This window comes from Camelus ferus, chromosome 21 (genome assembly GCF_009834535.1).
Source record: "Camelus ferus isolate YT-003-E chromosome 21, BCGSAC_Cfer_1.0, whole genome shotgun sequence".
Taxonomy (NCBI): domain Eukaryota; kingdom Metazoa; phylum Chordata; class Mammalia; order Artiodactyla; family Camelidae; genus Camelus; species Camelus ferus.
In genome coordinates this window covers 21,652,671-21,669,631 of record NC_045716.1, presented here as the reverse complement: position 1 = coordinate 21,669,631, position 16,961 = coordinate 21,652,671, and the positions used below count along the sequence as shown (strand labels likewise).

Sequence of the window (16,961 nt, the reverse complement as noted above, 5' to 3'; positions counted from 1 at the left end):
GCCTACAACTTCCGGCCTGCGTCAAGGGGCCCCGCCCCTCGACGACAACGACTGGTTAAGCAGAACCGGTCCACGCTCGGGAGAGGCGGGGTATGATGAGCGGTGTCTCTAAAGCCAAACGAATCGTTTATCCTATGAGAACGGAGGTGTCTGTGGGCCAATTGGGTGCCGGAATAGAGGCCCCGCCCACAAGCATGCCGAGCCAATCGGGTAGGAGTAGCGAGTGGGCAGGCAGCCACTGTGCGACCCAGCGGAGCTGCGCAGCATGGCGGGCGGGGCCCGGGAGGTGCTCACTTTGCAGTTGGGACATTTTGCAGGTTTCGTGGGAGCGCACTGGTGGAACCAGCAGGTGAGGTCTCTGGGCGGCTGCCCCAACTAAGCCTTTCGAGATCTCCAGCCTTTCCTTCCGTCCTGTCTGTCGCGCCATCCCTAAGTCCAGTCCTTCCTCTGTTGCCTCCCCAGGATGCTGCGCTATGCAGACCGACCGATGCCAAGGAGCCGCTGGGAGAGCTGTGCCCAGACGTCCTGTACCGGACGGGCCGGACGTTACACGGCCAAGAGACCTACACGCCGAGACTCATCCTTATGGATCTGAAGGGTGAGGCAGTGGCCGGGGTCAGTCAGTTTCAGGCGTTCCCCTTCGCGCGCAGAGTCTCTAGCATCCGTTCGCTTCAAGGTCCTCCGCCCCGACTTACACTAGGCTGAAGGACCAGAGATGAAGAGCCATAGGGAGAAATAACTTCAGTATGCCAACACCCGAGGGATGCGAGAAGGCAAAGGCTTTATTCCATTCAAGAGCCATCTCTGGACACTGTGGGACTCCCGTAGGACCGCTGGGTGTGGTCTTTGCCCAGGTCCCACAACTAACAGCTAAGCCGAGAAATGAAGGATGGAATCTAGATTCTCCTAGGCAAGGTTTTTTTCCAACACATGTATATTCAAGAAAGCTTGGAAGAACCAAGTACTGCAGTGATGGTGAAAGCAGGTTGTCTGGTGATCAGAGGAAGATTAGCTGAAGGACGGGAGGGACTGGACTTCACTTAACATTGCCTGTTATTTTTGTGCAGGTAGTCTGAGCTCCCTAAAACAAGAAGGTGGACTCTACAGAGACAAACAGCTAGATGCTGCCATAGCATGGTATTTGTGTATTTGGAGAGGAGTGGGGAATGAGCACAGGAAGCTGGCGAACTCAGGAAAACTGGCACTATGATCAATCTCCGATTTCTTTCAGGCAAGGGAAGCTCACCACACACAAAGAGGAACCCTATCCCAAGAACCCTTATCTCCAGGACCTTCTGAGTGCAGAGGTGAGGGCCTTTGCCCTGAACTTTTTACCCACCCAGTGCTACAACTAGAGTGCCTCCACTGGGGCAGAGGGGGGAAAAAAAGAGAATTTTAGTTATATTAAATGCCTTAGAATGGTATTTTGGGAAAAAGCACTTTTTTCTAGAGGACTGTGACTACATGAACCGAAAGGAGGCTGTAGGGTGTGGCTAGCAAAATTGGGGAGGGTAAGTCAACTTTTGCCTCTAGACTTCTGTGGAACTAACTGCAGATTTTCTCATCCCTCCCAGGGAGTGCTGAGTAGTGATGGTATCTGGAGGGTCAAATCCATCCCTAATGGCAGAGGTGAGACTTGTCTAGATACCGCAGAATGGGGAACCGGGCAGAGCAGGAACATGGAGTAAGGTACATTTCCTCTGCTTTTTTTTTTTTTTTCCAGGTCCTCCCCCATGCACCACTGCTGCAACTCTAAAACCACTGATCCCCGCAGAGGGCAGCATCAGGGTCTGGTCAGACTTCCTCAGAGTCCATCTCCATCCCCGGAGCATCTGTATGATTCAGAAGTACAACCATGATGGGTATGGGGGACCCCAGAGACTGAGGCAAGGAACCGGGTCTCCACCAATGTTGGATGAGGCTCTTTTGAGGCCATCTTCCGGGCCTTCCCCCAAAACTAGATGTGTTGAGCAGGTGGAGGGGATAGACGTGGGGGAGCCCTGTAAGTCCTGGATCGGGTTTACGCATGGCAGGGAAGCAGGTCGCCTGGAAGCTTTCGGCCAAGGGGAGAGTATCCTGAAGGAACCTAAGTACCTGGAAGAGCTGGAGGACAGGCTGCACTTCTACGTGGAGGAGTGCGACTACCTGCAGGTAGCTGCGTGGCATGGTGGACACTGGGACAGAAACTCTTCTCGTTCTGCTGTCTTTCATCATCACTCACCTCTCTCCAGGGCTTCCAGATACTGTGTGACCTGCACGATGGCTTCTCTGGGGTAGGCGCAAAGGCCGCAGAGTTGCTACAAGACGAGTATTCAGGGAGGGGAATAATAACCTGGGGCCTGCTCCCTGGTCCGTACTGTCTTGGGGTGAGTAGTGCTTGGGGGAAAAAACAGTCACAGGGTAAGGAGGGGAAAAGGATGGAATCATAGCCCGGTGAGAAGGTTGCTGAAAACAAACTATTCTCATTTCTTTCACCAGGAGCCCCAGAAGAACATCTACCGCCTGTTAAACACAGCTTTCGGTCTGGTGAACCTGTCTGCCCACAGCTCTCTAGTCTGCCCCTTATCCTTGGGTGGGAGCCTGGGTCTGCGACAGGAGCCACCCGTCAACTTCCCTTACCTTCGTTATGACGTAAGGCTCCACATTTTGTTCTGACGGCAGTTAGTGACAGGACACCCCCCACACCCCCTCATGTACAGTCGCCAAGTCAGCCTTTTTCTGCTAGTGGATCTTTTTTTCCCCCCAATTTTATTTATTTTTTCGAGGGGGAGGCATTAGTTTATTTATTTTTAATGGAGGTAACTGGGGATTGAACCCAGGACCTCATGCATGCTAGGCATGCCCTCTACCATTGAGCTACACCTCCCCCTGGATCTATTCTTCAAGCCTCAGCTTGAACACAGCTCTGATGTGGCCTCCTATATCACACTGTCCTGTGCTTGTCCAGCCTTGGGCCAAACACACCCCTGTCCCAAAGCACCTGGACCTCTCTGCCATTACTGTTCTGCCTCCACATGCTCTTTTCTCAACCCAGAAGGCCAACTGCTCTTCTTGGCATCCTCTTTACAGGCCGCTCTGCCCTTCCACTGTAGTGCCATCCTGGCTACAGCCCTGGACACAGTCACTGTCCCTTATCGCCTACGTTCCTCACCAGTTTCCATGGTTCATCTGGCCAATATGCTGAACTTCTCTGGGAAAAAGGTATGAAGCTTTGTAAGGGGTTGGGTCAGAGATGGGGATTTGGGTCAGAGCTGAGGAAAAGCTCCATAACTTGATTTCTTCCTTACCTTTAGGTGGTAATGGCAGGGGCGACCATCCCCTTCCCCTTAGTTCCAAGCCAAACCCTTCCTGATACCCTGATGCAGCTTGGAGGGGCCACCCCCTGGACCCCACTGTCTGCATGTGGGGACCCTTCAGGAACACGCTGCTTTGCCCAGTCAGTGGTGCTGAGGGGTCTAGACAGAGCATGCCACACCAGGTGAGGACCAGGGGTCCATAGGAGCCCTTGTCAGACTTTTTTGTTTCATATCTTTTTCTAATACATCTCTGGACAGGCTCATGGCACTTCCCAGCTCTTCTTCCCTCTGACCCACTTAAAAGAAAAAAAAGACACTGAGCATCTTGATCCAGCTGATGGCCTGAGAACATAATTCTTAGTTTCTTATTCACACTGCCACAGATTAAAGGTGGTTTTGGCTTTGTTCTGGCAGTCAGCTCACTCCAGGGACACCTCTGCCCTCCCCGCTCCATGCGTGTGCCACCGGGGAAGAAGTCCTGGCCCAGTATTTGCAACAGCAGCAGCCTAGAGTCAGGAGGTCAGTACAATGCTCGCTCCCACCCTCCTCCCAGACCCCGACCTCCCCTGACTTGTGGTCACTCAGCTGTTGCTCTCTTGCCTCCACAGCTCTTCTCATCTGTTGCTGACTCCTTGCAAGGTGGTTCCTCCTTACCCTCACCTCTTCTCCTCAAGCCTCAGCCAGCAGGGTTTGGTTCTGGATGGTCCCTCAACTGGGGCAGGTATGTAGGAGGTGAAGAAAACCAAGATTTCACGCGTGAGAGAGGTTTACTCTATCCCTTCCTGGATACAGGCACTTTCAAGGTTCCCAGTTAAACACTCCTTTATTCACTATATAGCTCCTGAGAGAAGTGTTCTTCCTCTGGAGTACTGCATACAGAGGGGAGAGGACACAAAACTTACTGAGTTTCCTACACAGTCAAGTCTACCAGAGGCCCAGACTTCCCTGTGTGTAAGACAGAGTTCCAGGGTAGAGTAACAGTCCGGTCACAGGGCTCCTGTTTCTCTCCCTCCGCAGCAGTGGAGAGCATCCCTGTGCTTGGTGCCCTCTGCTCCTCTTCATCCTTGAACCAGACCCTGGGAGATTTGGCCAAAGAGCTTGCCAGACTCGACCTGCGGCGCTGGGCCAGCTTCATGGATGCCGGGGTGGAACGGGATGACCTAGAGGAGACGCTGCAGGAGCTGCGCAGCCTGGCCCAGTGCTATCAGGCTGGCGACAGCCTCATGGACTAAAGCTCCAAGAAGAGGAAAGAGCTAGTTCACAATAAAAACCGCTGGATGCAGGAGCTCAGTGTCTTGGGACTGGCTACACCAACATACACATTTATTACATTTAGAAACACTGTGATCAGATCACAGAACAATAAATATGTACCATCAGACAAAAAAACAAAAACAGAAACAGTAGAAAAGAAGCCGAGCCCCACAATGCTCTTCATAAAGTAGATTCCTAAGGTCTTCACAAAAGATGTCCCCAGATTGCCTTGTCCTCGTCCCCGGCCCCTGCTCCTCCAGCTCCGTGTACTGAGCTCAAGAGTTGTACAAGCGAAGTACAACCGCCCTCTCCCCCATCAGGGCGCCTGCTGGGTTTGACTCCGTGCAGATGACATCCTCGCACTCCGGAGTCTCACTCATCCAGCTCTTCCTCAGACAGAAGGTCCCCGTGGTCAGACAGCTGGTCTGTGTTGCTGGTACTGGTCGCGTCGTCCTCATCCTCGGAGCTGGCCTCGCAGGCTGTGTGGAAGAGCTGCATGAGTTCTCGGAAACGGTGGGAAACCTAGGAGGAGAGGGGAAGAGTTGCATCACCTTTCTTAAGTTAGTCTCGTTTTAACATTTATTAAGCACTACACACCAATTTAAATAGTCTTGTTTGTTCCACACAGTAAGGCTGTGAGGGCTGTGTCCTCCTTTACAGATTAGGAAACAGGTCAAGAGGCTAAATAAACATTTTGCCCAAAGTCACATTCTTTCTAAAAACAAAACTAGAATGCAATCTCGGGCTTCTACCCCAAAATGCCAGCCCTGCCTCTCCTCCTAGAGCCACTATAAGTCAGGGCCTCCTTGGGAGAGGCCTTTACCACCACCAGTCACCTCTCAGTTAGCCATCCTGTCTTCTTCTTGCCAGGCCCTCTCCTTGGTTCCTCTGGGGCTTGATGCTCTAACAGGCCTCCCTGCCACTTACCTCAGCAGGGGTCTTATTTCCTAGCTGCTGGGAGATGATGCTAAAAGTCTGCGGCTGTGCTCCTTGCTCCTGGCACATGGTCAGAATCACCCGGTCAGCTTCCCTGTAATCCACATATGGTGATTAATCTACATTAGTAACATGGGTGTGTTACAGGCATTTGCCAAACACACATCATCCATCCCACCTACCTGGTCCACAAGACCACCTTCTCCCCCGTGGAGCTGACCTTGCTGTTGTTGGCACACACTGTAGCTTCTGTGGCCTTTGGCTGCTGCTCCCCCACTGGACCCTTGCCCTGTATCCCACTGGGTTTAGCCAAACCTCCTCTAGAGGCTTTGGGAGAAGTCTCTGAGGTGTCAATTCCTGATAAAGAAGATTCATGGACAGGGGACACCCTGTCTGCTGTCTTCACCCCAGCTCTGCTTGAAGGCAGCCAGCTCTCCTGAGTGTCTGGTTTCCCAGACACCTGTCCTCTCCCTAAGTCTTTGGTCCTTGAGGAAACAGGACTTGGGAAGGAAGCAGGGGGCTCAACAGTTTCAGGCGCTTTCTCAGCTTCGGAAGCATCCCAGCCCAGCATGGGAACCTCTGATTCACCCCCTGCCTGATGGCCCTCAACCTCATTCTGAAGTCTGGGAGATGCCTTGGGGCAGGGGAGAACCTCAGGCCCAGCCTGGTTACTCCTAACAGTGCCCAGCACAGTTCCGGCATTGGAGGGAAGCTGAGGAGTTTCTGGGGAGCAGGGTGGTGGGCCATCCACGAGAAGCTGGTCTGTAAGAGTCACTTCTTGAGGGGACAGCAAAGTGCTCCCCGCTGCCAAGCCTGTTTAGGAGGAAAATAAGGATCTAAGGGGATGGACAGGGTAATGATGGACCTAAGGACTACGAACTACCACAGGGTCACTCTGGCAGCTACTGTGATGAAGTTCTAATCTAGAAGAGTGTGGTGAGGGTCAGGGCTGAAATTACTTATACAAAGACAGAAAGTCCGACTGCCAATGCTGAGAATGGCTGGGTCTTTAGAATGCAGATCACAGAGGATCTGGAGACAAGGGTAAGGGGCTCAGGAATGGGAACACGAGAAGAAAATGCTGAATCATGTTGATTCTGTAGCACTCTTAATTCTGCAAAAGGGCTGAGGCCACAGGAGAGAAAATTAAGGGTAGACAGGAGATGGGTTTCCTATTGGTTTACTAGTAAAAGAGGTGGTAGTCCATCATGGAAAAGACCATTATTTATCCAGGTTCATAGACGTTCTTGCTTGAAGCCCAGGAGAATGAGATAGGAAAAAAAGGGAGAAAGGCTGGGTTGGCAGTCGGATCACTCACCTGGAATAGGCATCTCTCCCTTTCTGGTGCTCCTGCCAGTCCTGCTCTGGGTGGCCTCAGTGCTTTCTCGCTCCTCTGGGGCTTCTTCCTCCATCACGTCCTTGCCCTGCCCGGCTTCCTTAGCACCGGGCATAGGACTGGCCTCTCGGTGGGGGCTGCCGCCCACCAACTCATGGGGCTCCTTGCTCTTGTAGGATTTGCTGTCGCAGACCTGCAGGGATGGCCTTCTGGGTCAAGGGTCTCCTGACCTCTTTTGTCTTAGGGGCCAACCAAAGGAAGAAGCCCTGCCATGATGCAAGTCGACCACATGCACATCTGCTCCAATGATTTCAAATGGCCCAAAAAAGAGTATTGAATTCTACCACTCCTTCTCCAACCGAGGATTTTTGCTGCCAACCATCCCTACTCTACAGAACCAGCATTCCCTTTGGGCTCTATTTTCCTCACACAGGCTTGCTTCATTGAAAAAAAAATTTTTTTTGAGGGAAATATATGAACGGGTTGATTTTTCTCCAGTTCCAAAAGCTTTACTACAGGATCCTCTTTAAAAAGCAAAATCCATTATATATTTTTAAAAGATTCTATTTTCCATACACACACTAATGTACACATGTACTGCATATTATTTATCCATGTGTAATCTTTTTAGGAATTCTGTAAGACACACATCTGTGGTAGCAAAAATATACCCCAAACAGAAGGCAACCTGGGGGTTGCCCCAGGCAGTTCTGATACCCTGGGCACCAGGCCCCTCCTCACCTTGCTGCTGCAGTGGCTACAATTTCTCCTTTTGCTCTTCTTCAGTTTGGAATCACCTCCTTCATGGCAGGAACAGGCACAGTCCTTGGCCCCATCTGGCCACTCAGCCTCCTAGGAGATACCTGGGCTTGGTTAGCTGCCAAGCATTTTTGGTACCAAGAGAGGAAGCTAAATTGTGAGCCATCTGAACAAGCCCACCCCCTGACCCCCTCCCTGCTTCCTTTCTCTTTTATTATACACCATCTCTTCACATTGCCTGGGGAAATCAACGCCCAAACTCAATTAAAGCCTATTTTGAATCCCTGAAACAATCCTTAAACGACCCAAAGACTGATATATCCCAGTTGCCCAGATGTTTCAAGAAATATGAAGTAAAATACAATCTGAGGCAAAGTCACTGGAGAGCTCCATCACGAAATATGATCTACTCACTCGTCTGTCTTTGTTTCTGTCTCCCTGTGCCTTGAGCTCTCCCCTCTCTTCCAATCCCCTTGAGAGAGGGCTTTGTACATATGGAAGGCTCACTCAATGATACTCTCTGTTCAATAAACCCAAGACATAAGTACCATTATTATCCCCAATGACGATGAAGAAACTGAAACAAAGAGAGATTAAGTAAGTTGCCCAAGGTCATTCAGCTACTAAGCAGCAGTTTTTCCCCAAGAAAGAATACAAGACATGTAGTGAAAGGCCATGAATTAAAAAGACTACTTCCTGGAGAACAACAGAGAGCAGTGAGCGTGAGCAGACTCGGGCCAGACCACCTGGGTGCATAAACTTGCACTGCCACTTATTAAACGTGAGACCCTGGCAATGGCCCCTCTCTGCATTTCAGCTTCCTCTTCTGTAAAATGCAAACAAGAGCAATTTTTTCAGCGTCCTGTGAGAATTAAATGAGTGAATAATTCATGAAAAATAACTCCAAGAGATACATGACACTCTGTAACAAGCTAGGTATTAGCTGTTGTCATAATCAAAATGAGGAATCCTGGTTCCATTTTTCATATGAACAGAAAGAAGAAGAGCCAAAGATAAGAGAAACAGCTCTGAGCCAGAGAGAAACAGATGCTTCTAATGAGGCAATCAGGGGTGGGGCCCCTTCAGCACCTGCACTGACCTTCCCAGGGGCTCTGCGTGTCCACAGCAGCCCGACCATTTGTTCCTGCTCCACGACTGCCTCGGATCCCACACTAAGTCAGAGACCCACTTAGACAGAAAACTCAAGTCTGATTCATGAAAAATAAGTAATCCCCAACAACCTGGTATACCTTATCGTGATTTTGGACCCCAATTTCTTTTCTTCTTTTGTTCTTTGAGGCTGTGGGTATCTTGGGAGGTTCCTCTTCCTCTTCCACATCAGGCAGGGCCACTTCTTCAAAGCCATCAAACTGGGGAGGAGTGGGTGCCACTCAACACAGACCCTGGGCAGGTATCCCTCCTACACACGACCTTCCCCTTTACAACCCTACTGCAGCCTCACAGTCTGTACCTCATACTCTTTCTCTTCAGTCCAATTGATCTCTTCAAAGTCACCCATCCGGCTAGCTGCTGGGCGCAGATGGTCAAAGAAGATGGAGAACTCATCCTGTAGGTGGTCATGGCCCTTGAGGAGCTGCCACATCTGTGTCTTGAGCTGGGGAGGGTTGTAGAGGGAGAGATGAAGTCCCCAGAGCCTCTCTGGGCCACCATTCCAAATCAATCCCACACACTTCCGAGTTCTACTTTCCCTGTCAACTGGGAGACACAGAGAAACCTCTCTTTGATAACTCAGAGTTCTTAAACTTCCTCTCCATCCATGCTTCCCTGCACAAGAGGGGTACAATGCACCTCGTTTTAGTGAGCTTCGCTTTAATGCACTTCAGACACTGCGTTTTTTACAAACTGAAGGTTCGCGGCCAACCTGAGTCAAGTGAGTCTACCAGCACCATTATTCCAACAGCATTTGCTCACTTCATGTCTCTGGGTCACATTTTGGTAATTCTCACAACATTTCATACCTGTTCATTATTTTTATATATATTATGGCTCTATGATCAGTGATCTTTGATGTTACTATTGTAATTGTTTTGGGACACCACGAACTGCACCCATAGAGACAGCAATCTTAATCGATAAATGCTGTGTGTTCTGACCACTCCACTGACCAGCTATTCCCCCTCTGTCTCCCTCTCCCTCTCCGCAGGCCTTCCTACCCCCTGAGACACAACAATATTGAAATTAAGCCACTTAATAACCCTACAGTGGCCTCTAAGCATTCAAGTGAAAGGAGGAGTCACACATCTCTCACTTTAAATCAACAGCCAGAAATGATTACGCTCAGTGAGGAAGGCGTGTCTAAAGCCGAGACAGGCCACAAGCTCGGCCTCTTGTGCCAGTCAGCCAGCTCATGGATGCAAAGGAAAAGTTCTTGAAGGAAATTAAAAGTGCTACTCCAGTGAACACACAAATGATGAAAAGCAAAACTGCCTTACTGCTGATATGGAGAAAGTTTTAGTGGTCTAAGATCAAACCAGAAGACCGAACCAGCCACAACATTCCCTTAAGCCAAAGCCTACCACGGCCCTAACTCTCTTCAGTTCTATGAAGGCTGAGAGACAAGGGGAAAATGTAGAAAAAAATTTTATAGTTAGGAGAGGTGGTTCATGAGGTTTATGGAAGGAAGCAGTCTCCAAAAATGCAAGATGAAGAAGCAAGTGCTGATACAGAAGCTACAGTAGGTTATCCAGAAGGTCTAAGATGATAATGACGGTGGTTACACCCAACAACAGATTTTCAGCGTAGAAAAGACAGCCTTGTACTGGAAGAAGATGACATCTAGGACTTCCACAGCTAGAGAGAAGTCACTGCTTGGTTTCAAAACTTCAAAGGACAGATATCTATATCTATATACACATATACACACATACATACACATATGTATGTGCATGTATAACTGAATCACTTTGTTGTACACACGAAACGAACACTATAAATCAACTACACTTCAATAAAAAAAAATTATTTTTATCCAAAATAAGAATCTGAAAAGAAAAAAATATATGTGTATGTATTTGTATAACCGAATCACTTGCTGTATACCTGAAACACACTGTAAAGCAGCTACACTTCAATAAAAAAAAAAAAAAACTTTCAAGGACAGCCTGACTCTTTTGTAGCAGCCAGTGACTTTAAGTTGAAGCTAGTGCTCCTCTACCATTCTGAAAACCCTAGGGCCGTTCCATATTATGCTAAATCTACTCTGCTTCTGCTCTTTTAAAGGAACAACAAAGCCTGGATGACAGCACATCTGTTGACAACATGGTTTACTGAATATTTAAGCCCACTATTGAGACCTACTGCTCAGAGAAAAGATTCCTTTCAAAATACAACTGCTCATTAACAATGCACCTGGTCACCCAAGAGCTCTGATGGAGACGTACAGCGAGATTAATGCTGTTTTCATGCCTGCTAACACAACATCCATTCTGCAGCCCATGGATCAAAAAGTAATTCTGACTTTCAAGTCTTATTATATAAGAAACACATTTCAAGTAAATCAGAACTATGATGGGGTATCACCTCACACCAGTCAGAAAGGCCATCATTAAAACGTTTACAAATAACAAATGCTGGAGAGGGTGTGGGGAAAAATGAACCCTCCTACACTGTTGGTGGGAATGTAAATTTGTGCAGCCACTATGAAGAAGAGTATGGAGGTTCTTAAAAAAACTAAAAATAGAAAGGGGGGAGGGACAGATTAGGAGTTTGGGATAGATAAACAACAAGGGCCTACTTTATAGTACAGAAAACTAAATTCAATTTATTGTAATGAGCTGTAATACAAAAGAATCTGAAAAAATATATATATGTATATATATGTATATGTATAAATGAATCACTTTATATACCTGAAACGAACATTGTACACCTGAAACGAACATTGTAAATCAACTATACTTCAACAAAAAATAAGAATTAAAGACAAAAAACCTCCCCAAAACCTGAGTTACCATATGATCCAGCAATTCCACTTCTCAGCATATATCCAGCAAAAATCTAAGTCAAAAAGAAACACGCACTCCAATGTTCATAGCAGCACTATTTACAATGGCCAAGACAAGGAAGCAACCTAAACGTCCATCAACAGATGACTGGATAAAGATGTGGTATATACATACAATGGAACATTAAATTACTCAGCCTCTAAAAAGAATTAAATAATGCCATTTGCAGCAAGATGAATGGACCTAGAGATTATCATACAAAGTGAAGTAAGTCAGACAGAGAAAGACAAGTGTCACATGGTATCGCTTATATATGGACTCTAAAAAACAAATGATGATACAAATGAACTTATTTACAAACCAGAAATAGACTCACAGACATAGGAAACAAACTACAGGTTACCAAAGGAGAAAAGGGTTGGGAGGGAAGGATAAATTAAAAATTTGGGATTAATATATACACACTATTATATACAAAATAGATAAACAACAAAGATCTGTTGTATAGCACAGGGATCTATATTCAATATGTTGTAATAACCTATAATGAAAAAAAATAAGTATGTATAACTGAATTACTTTGCTGTACAACTGAAACTAACACTTTAAATCAACTATGCTTCAATAAAATTTTTAAAAATTAAAAAGATACATTTAATAACACTATATTGTGATTCCTCTGATGGATCTGGGCAAAGGAAATTGAAAACCTGGAAAAGATTCTACATGCCATTAAGAACATTTGTGGTTCATGAGAAGAGGTCAAAATATCACCATTAACAGGAGTTTGGAAGGAGGTGTTTGCATTCCTCATGGAGGACTTTGAAGGCCTCAAGACTTCAGTGGAGGAAGTAGTTGCACGTGTGATAGAAAACGGCAAGAGAACTAGAATTAGAAGTGGAGCCAAAAGACGGGATTGAATTGTCGCAATCTCATGACAAAACTTCAACAAATAAGGAGTTACTTCCTACAGAAGAATAAATAAAGTGGTTTCTTAAGATGGAATCTACTTCTGGTAAAGATATGTAAAGACTGTTGAAATGACAACAAAGGATTTAGAATATTACCTAAACTTAGTTGATAAAGCAGAGTTTGAGAGGATAGATTTCAATTTTGAAAGAAGTTCTACTGTGAATAAAATTTTATCAAACAGCATTGCATGCTACAGAGAAATCATTCATGAAAGGAAGAGTCAATCATTGCGGCAAACCTCACTGTTGCCTTATTTAAGAAACAGCCACAGCCACAGCCACAGCCACAGCCACAGCCACCCCAACCTTTAGCAACCACCACCCTGATCAGCTGGCACCATCAATACTGAGGCAAGACACCTGAGCAACAAAAAAATTACAACTCACTGAAAGCTCAAATGATGGTTGGCATTTTTTTTAAACTGAAGTATACCTGATTTACAGATGGCTAGCATTAATTAAGGTATGTACACTATATTTAAAGTGTAATGCTGTTGCACATTTAACAGGCTACAGTATAGTGTAAATATACTTTTTACATGCACTGAGAAACAACAACAAAATTTGTGTGACTCGCTGTATTGCAATATTCACTGTATTGTGGTGGTCTGGAACCAAACATGCAGTATCTCTGAGGTCTGCCTATATTATTAACAGGTTTGATTCCTAATGACACCATTCTCTATCCCTGCCATACTGATCTCCAGCCCAGGCACTAAGTCAAGCAGAGCCATGAGGCAAGCCCCACCTGGGCACCATCTCCTTCTTCCTTGGACTTCCATTCCAGGGCACGGAGGGCATTCCTGAGCCTATGAAGGGCAGTCAGGCTCTGGTTTCAGATGGCAACCACCACCTGTCCCAGTGCTTCATGCTTTAGGTAAGTCTAAAATTTCCTTGCCTTCTTCATCCCTTCCAGGAAGCCCATTGCTCAGAAGCAAGAGGATATGGGATCGGTTAGGGAGGGGAGAAGGGGAAGGCCGAAAGCCCAGACAATGGAAAGGCAGCAAAACAGGAAAGAATACCTCAGTGATTTCCTGGGGCAGGCAGTCTGCACAGCTCTGGAGGACCTTGATAATCTTCTGGTGGTGTGAGGGGTTCTCTGCAAAGCAAATTTCCAGCTGCCGGAGAAACTTGCGACTCTTCTCAAAAGCCTGCTGCTCCTCAAACTACCAGAGTGGATAAAGGGCAAAAGAGGAGTCACCTATACAGCTTGAGTAGGACTTGATGGTTCTAAGCATAAGAATCAAGAAAAATGTGCTGGGGGCATGCGGGATAACAAAGCTCTGGTTTACAACTGTGAGGTCTTTTTTAGGACCATAGCATCTGTCCCCCTTGGGTCACTGGGGTCTACCAACCCAAGACAACTAAAGTATAAACGAAAGATTCAAGGGTTATACATCTCAAGTTGTTTACTGTTTCATGGATTGTGAGATCAGACACATTTCACAGTTTACAAAGAATTTTCACATACCCTCATTTGATCCTCATAATAACGCAGGAAGAGAAGACTGGCACAATGTGCATAATCTCTCATTATCATGTAACTGCTTTAAGACTATCAGAATAATCTCATCATATCCTTTATTCCTAGGTTTATCCTACTGGGATATCCCTCACATTGAGACACTGATTCTTCAACATTTCATTATTCATTTATTTTTAATTTATTATTTTATTTTATTTTGATGGGGGGAGGTAATTAGGTTTATTTATTTTTTCTTGGAGGAGGTACTGGGGACTGAATGCAGGACCTCATGGATGCTAAGCATGTGCTCTACCACTTGAGCTACACCCTCTCCCCTTATTCTCCAACATTTCAAACATCACCTTACCATAGTGGCCTGCCCAGACCACCATGTGTAAAACTGCAACATTATCATTATAAAGCACTATATACTATATATCTTCCTGTATACATATAGTTTATAATTTTTATAATATATATAATTATAATATATATGTTTTGCTGTTTACTTAACCTGACTTTCCCCAAGAGAATGTAAGCTCCGTGAGGGTAAGGATTTTTGTCTTTTATAATTACTCTATTTCTAGTACCTATAACTTTGTCTGACACATAGTAGGCACTCAAATATTTGTTGAATGAATGCCCATTTCACAACAGTGAGAAGCAAAGAGCATATGATTTCCCTAAGGTCTCCACTGGCAACAGAGGTAAAACCCCTCATGCTACGCATAAAGCAAATGAGAGAACGGGAGTTGGGAAGCTTATCCCTTGAAAAGAAGAAGGCTCTTATGACCTTACTGTAGGGGAAGGCAGTCTGACTGAAAGCAGTGGGAGACTGAAGCAGTGCTGACCAGCGCTATTCAATCCCAGTCTCGCTCTGACCCAGGAATCCCAGTGTGCTGTCTTTGCCCATCTACTTACTAATCCACAGGCCAGAGCTTGCTCGGGCAACAGGAAAGCAGCAAAGTCCTTCAACAGCTGAGGCCAGTCTTGGAGCAGAATTTGCAGGCTCTTGTAGAGATCCACGGCTGTCTGCCTCTGAGTACTAGACTCAAATTCATAGATGACCTGAAGGAAGTCCTCGTACTTGCCAGGGCTATGCTGCAGGGCTTCTCGTACCTATACAGAAGGACTTTCAATCATCAACACCGTTTCTTTGGGCCCCAACAAGAAACAGTGGTACAGAGGGAGAAGGAGGAGTTACTGTTAGAAAGCTCTCAAAGTATCCTTCAGAGGCTACTCCTCTGACAGGTCCTAAGATCTGGCTGTTAGTGGGAGACACAGAGCCATGAGCAAGGCACAGCTCCTTTTCTGGAAGTGGGCAACTGAAAAGCCTTCATTTTCCAGGGACCACAATCCCACCCACTAAACCAGGTAAGCTTTTCTCAAGCTCACAACCCTAAACTCTCCCTCCAGATTTCAGCTCTGTACTGAAACAGGTAAGAAGTGCTTGGTATATACATTTCGGCACAGTATCATCTGAGGGTAAATAATATATAAATTACCAATGTTAGTAAAATATTAGGAGACAAAAAAAACAGAACAAAACGATGACTATCACTGCTAGTACACCACTTTCCTGTGGGGGGGGGGGGAATAAAAGAACCAGCTGGTTACCAAAAGGATGAGATAAGGATAACTACCAGGAACAGGTTGGTTCATGTCTCTGAAGATCACTGAGGTCCACTGTCTGGCCAGGGCACCAAAAGTCTTTCTTCTGAAGCCAAGGGATCAGTAAAGATCCTCATTAGCCTATTCAGTCAAGTCATAACCTCTCACTCATGATGGGAATCATCTTCCCCCAATTTCTGGGCAATACAGGGGTGATGTTAAGGTAGTAACAATAAATCTGCTTATGATTGAACCCTGCATTGTTGTGGTTCTCTCAGACAGTTCTTTTGGTAATTCTAGGAAAGCAAAGGCAGAGGCATAGAAGGCTGTTGCGCAGCCTGAAGAGCAGACTTCACTTTTAAAACACCTGCCTAGAAGGAGAAGCAGTCTTATTCAGAGGGACTGGCAGTAACAGGAAGCAGCATTTGCCTACCCTGGTCAGATAAGCCTGAGCAAAGGCCAAATCCTTCTGCTCCCTGAGTGGGTCCCGCTCGAGGATGTCCTCATCATACAGCAACAGCAGCTTGGAGGTGTCCTTGCTGGCCCTGGCACGGCTCCCCCGCTTGTTGCGAGCTCGATGATTGCTCCGGCCCTTTCCAGCAGCTTTGACGCTCTCTCCTTAGAGTACATGCGAAAAAGACTGTTTCTCTGTCCCTGCAACCCCTACTCTTCCCACTCCACCAATGTACACCCTCCCATCAAAATCCTTCTCGATGTTATGGGGCAATTCAGGAGAAAGGCTGTTGGAAAAATGGTATGAGAGGCACATCTGTCTTGGTGAGGAATAAGCAGTGTTTTCCAAAATAAACACAGCTCTTGGCCTCACATGTGACAGATGAATTAAGAACCAGTATAAAAACTTGCGTGAACCAAATACAAATACAAAGCAGCTGATGAGAGTCAAACTGAAAATTTCTGAGCACCGCTCCGCTACAATGGCACCAGGTTAAACACCTGTTCTGAGGAAGGGAGGCTGGCAGGAGGAGCCAGAGGATCTCCTCTGGAAACTGGCCACCTGGTTTACAAGCTAGCCACTCTGCACATGTCCCTCAGAAAATGGGGTCACTTGAGACCTGCCGAATACAGGCTTGCCCAACTCACCTGGTGGGGTCCTGCTGGTCTCCACCTCTGGAGCAGTCTTGGGGAAGGCAAAGGTGGTAGGAGGCTTCTCGGCAGGGTCTCCAATCGCTTCGTCTGTCATTTCATCCTCTTTCTGCAGGCTTTCCATTCCTTCTGCTTCTTCTTCCTCTTCTTCCTCAGGCTCGGAGTTCTCTTCCTGGGAGTTCTCTTCCTCAGACTCACCCTCCTGGCTCATGCGCCTTTCAGATGCGAGCCAAGTCAGTTTCTCCATTGTTTCCTGCAAACCAC

The 16,961-nt window shown here is 46.7% G+C and overlaps 2 protein-coding genes across 5 annotated transcripts in view; one reads left to right on the top strand and one right to left on the bottom strand.

Moving 5' to 3' along the window:
- Positions 1–188: 188 nt before the first annotated feature.
- On the top strand, positions 189–4,581 carry MSTO1 (misato mitochondrial distribution and morphology regulator 1). 4 transcript variants are annotated; one of them, XM_006174577.3, is made up of 14 exons: positions 189–349; positions 463–598; positions 1,068–1,137; positions 1,232–1,307; positions 1,575–1,629; positions 1,724–1,862; positions 2,034–2,151; positions 2,232–2,366; positions 2,479–2,631; positions 3,070–3,201; positions 3,294–3,478; positions 3,711–3,815; positions 3,905–4,017; positions 4,314–4,581. In XM_006174577.3, exons 1-14 carry the CDS (start codon positions 266–268, stop codon positions 4,526–4,528), a joined length of 1,716 nt encoding a protein of 571 aa, XP_006174639.1. In that variant the 5' UTR covers positions 189–265; the 3' UTR covers positions 4,529–4,581. The 4 variants fall into 4 exon arrangements, with proteins under 4 accessions (XP_006174639.1, XP_032319987.1, XP_014422527.1 ...); XM_032464096.1 differs by having other exon boundaries at positions 4,289–4,581; XM_014567041.2 differs by having other exon boundaries at positions 1,724–2,151.
- GON4L (gon-4 like) overlaps positions 4,101–16,961 on the bottom strand; it is a 62,639-nt gene continuing 49,778 nt past the window's right edge. The window contains 11 exon segments of the mRNA XM_032464079.1: positions 4,101–5,072; positions 5,478–5,580; positions 5,669–6,299; positions 6,805–7,015; positions 7,564–7,674; positions 8,832–8,951; positions 9,053–9,196; positions 13,540–13,683; positions 14,904–15,101; positions 16,027–16,211; positions 16,695–16,950. Of these exon segments, the coding sequence (XP_032319970.1) occupies positions 4,923–5,072; positions 5,478–5,580; positions 5,669–6,299; positions 6,805–7,015; positions 7,564–7,674; positions 8,832–8,951; positions 9,053–9,196; positions 13,540–13,683; positions 14,904–15,101; positions 16,027–16,211; positions 16,695–16,950 (2,253 nt within the window). The 3' untranslated portion in view covers positions 4,101–4,922.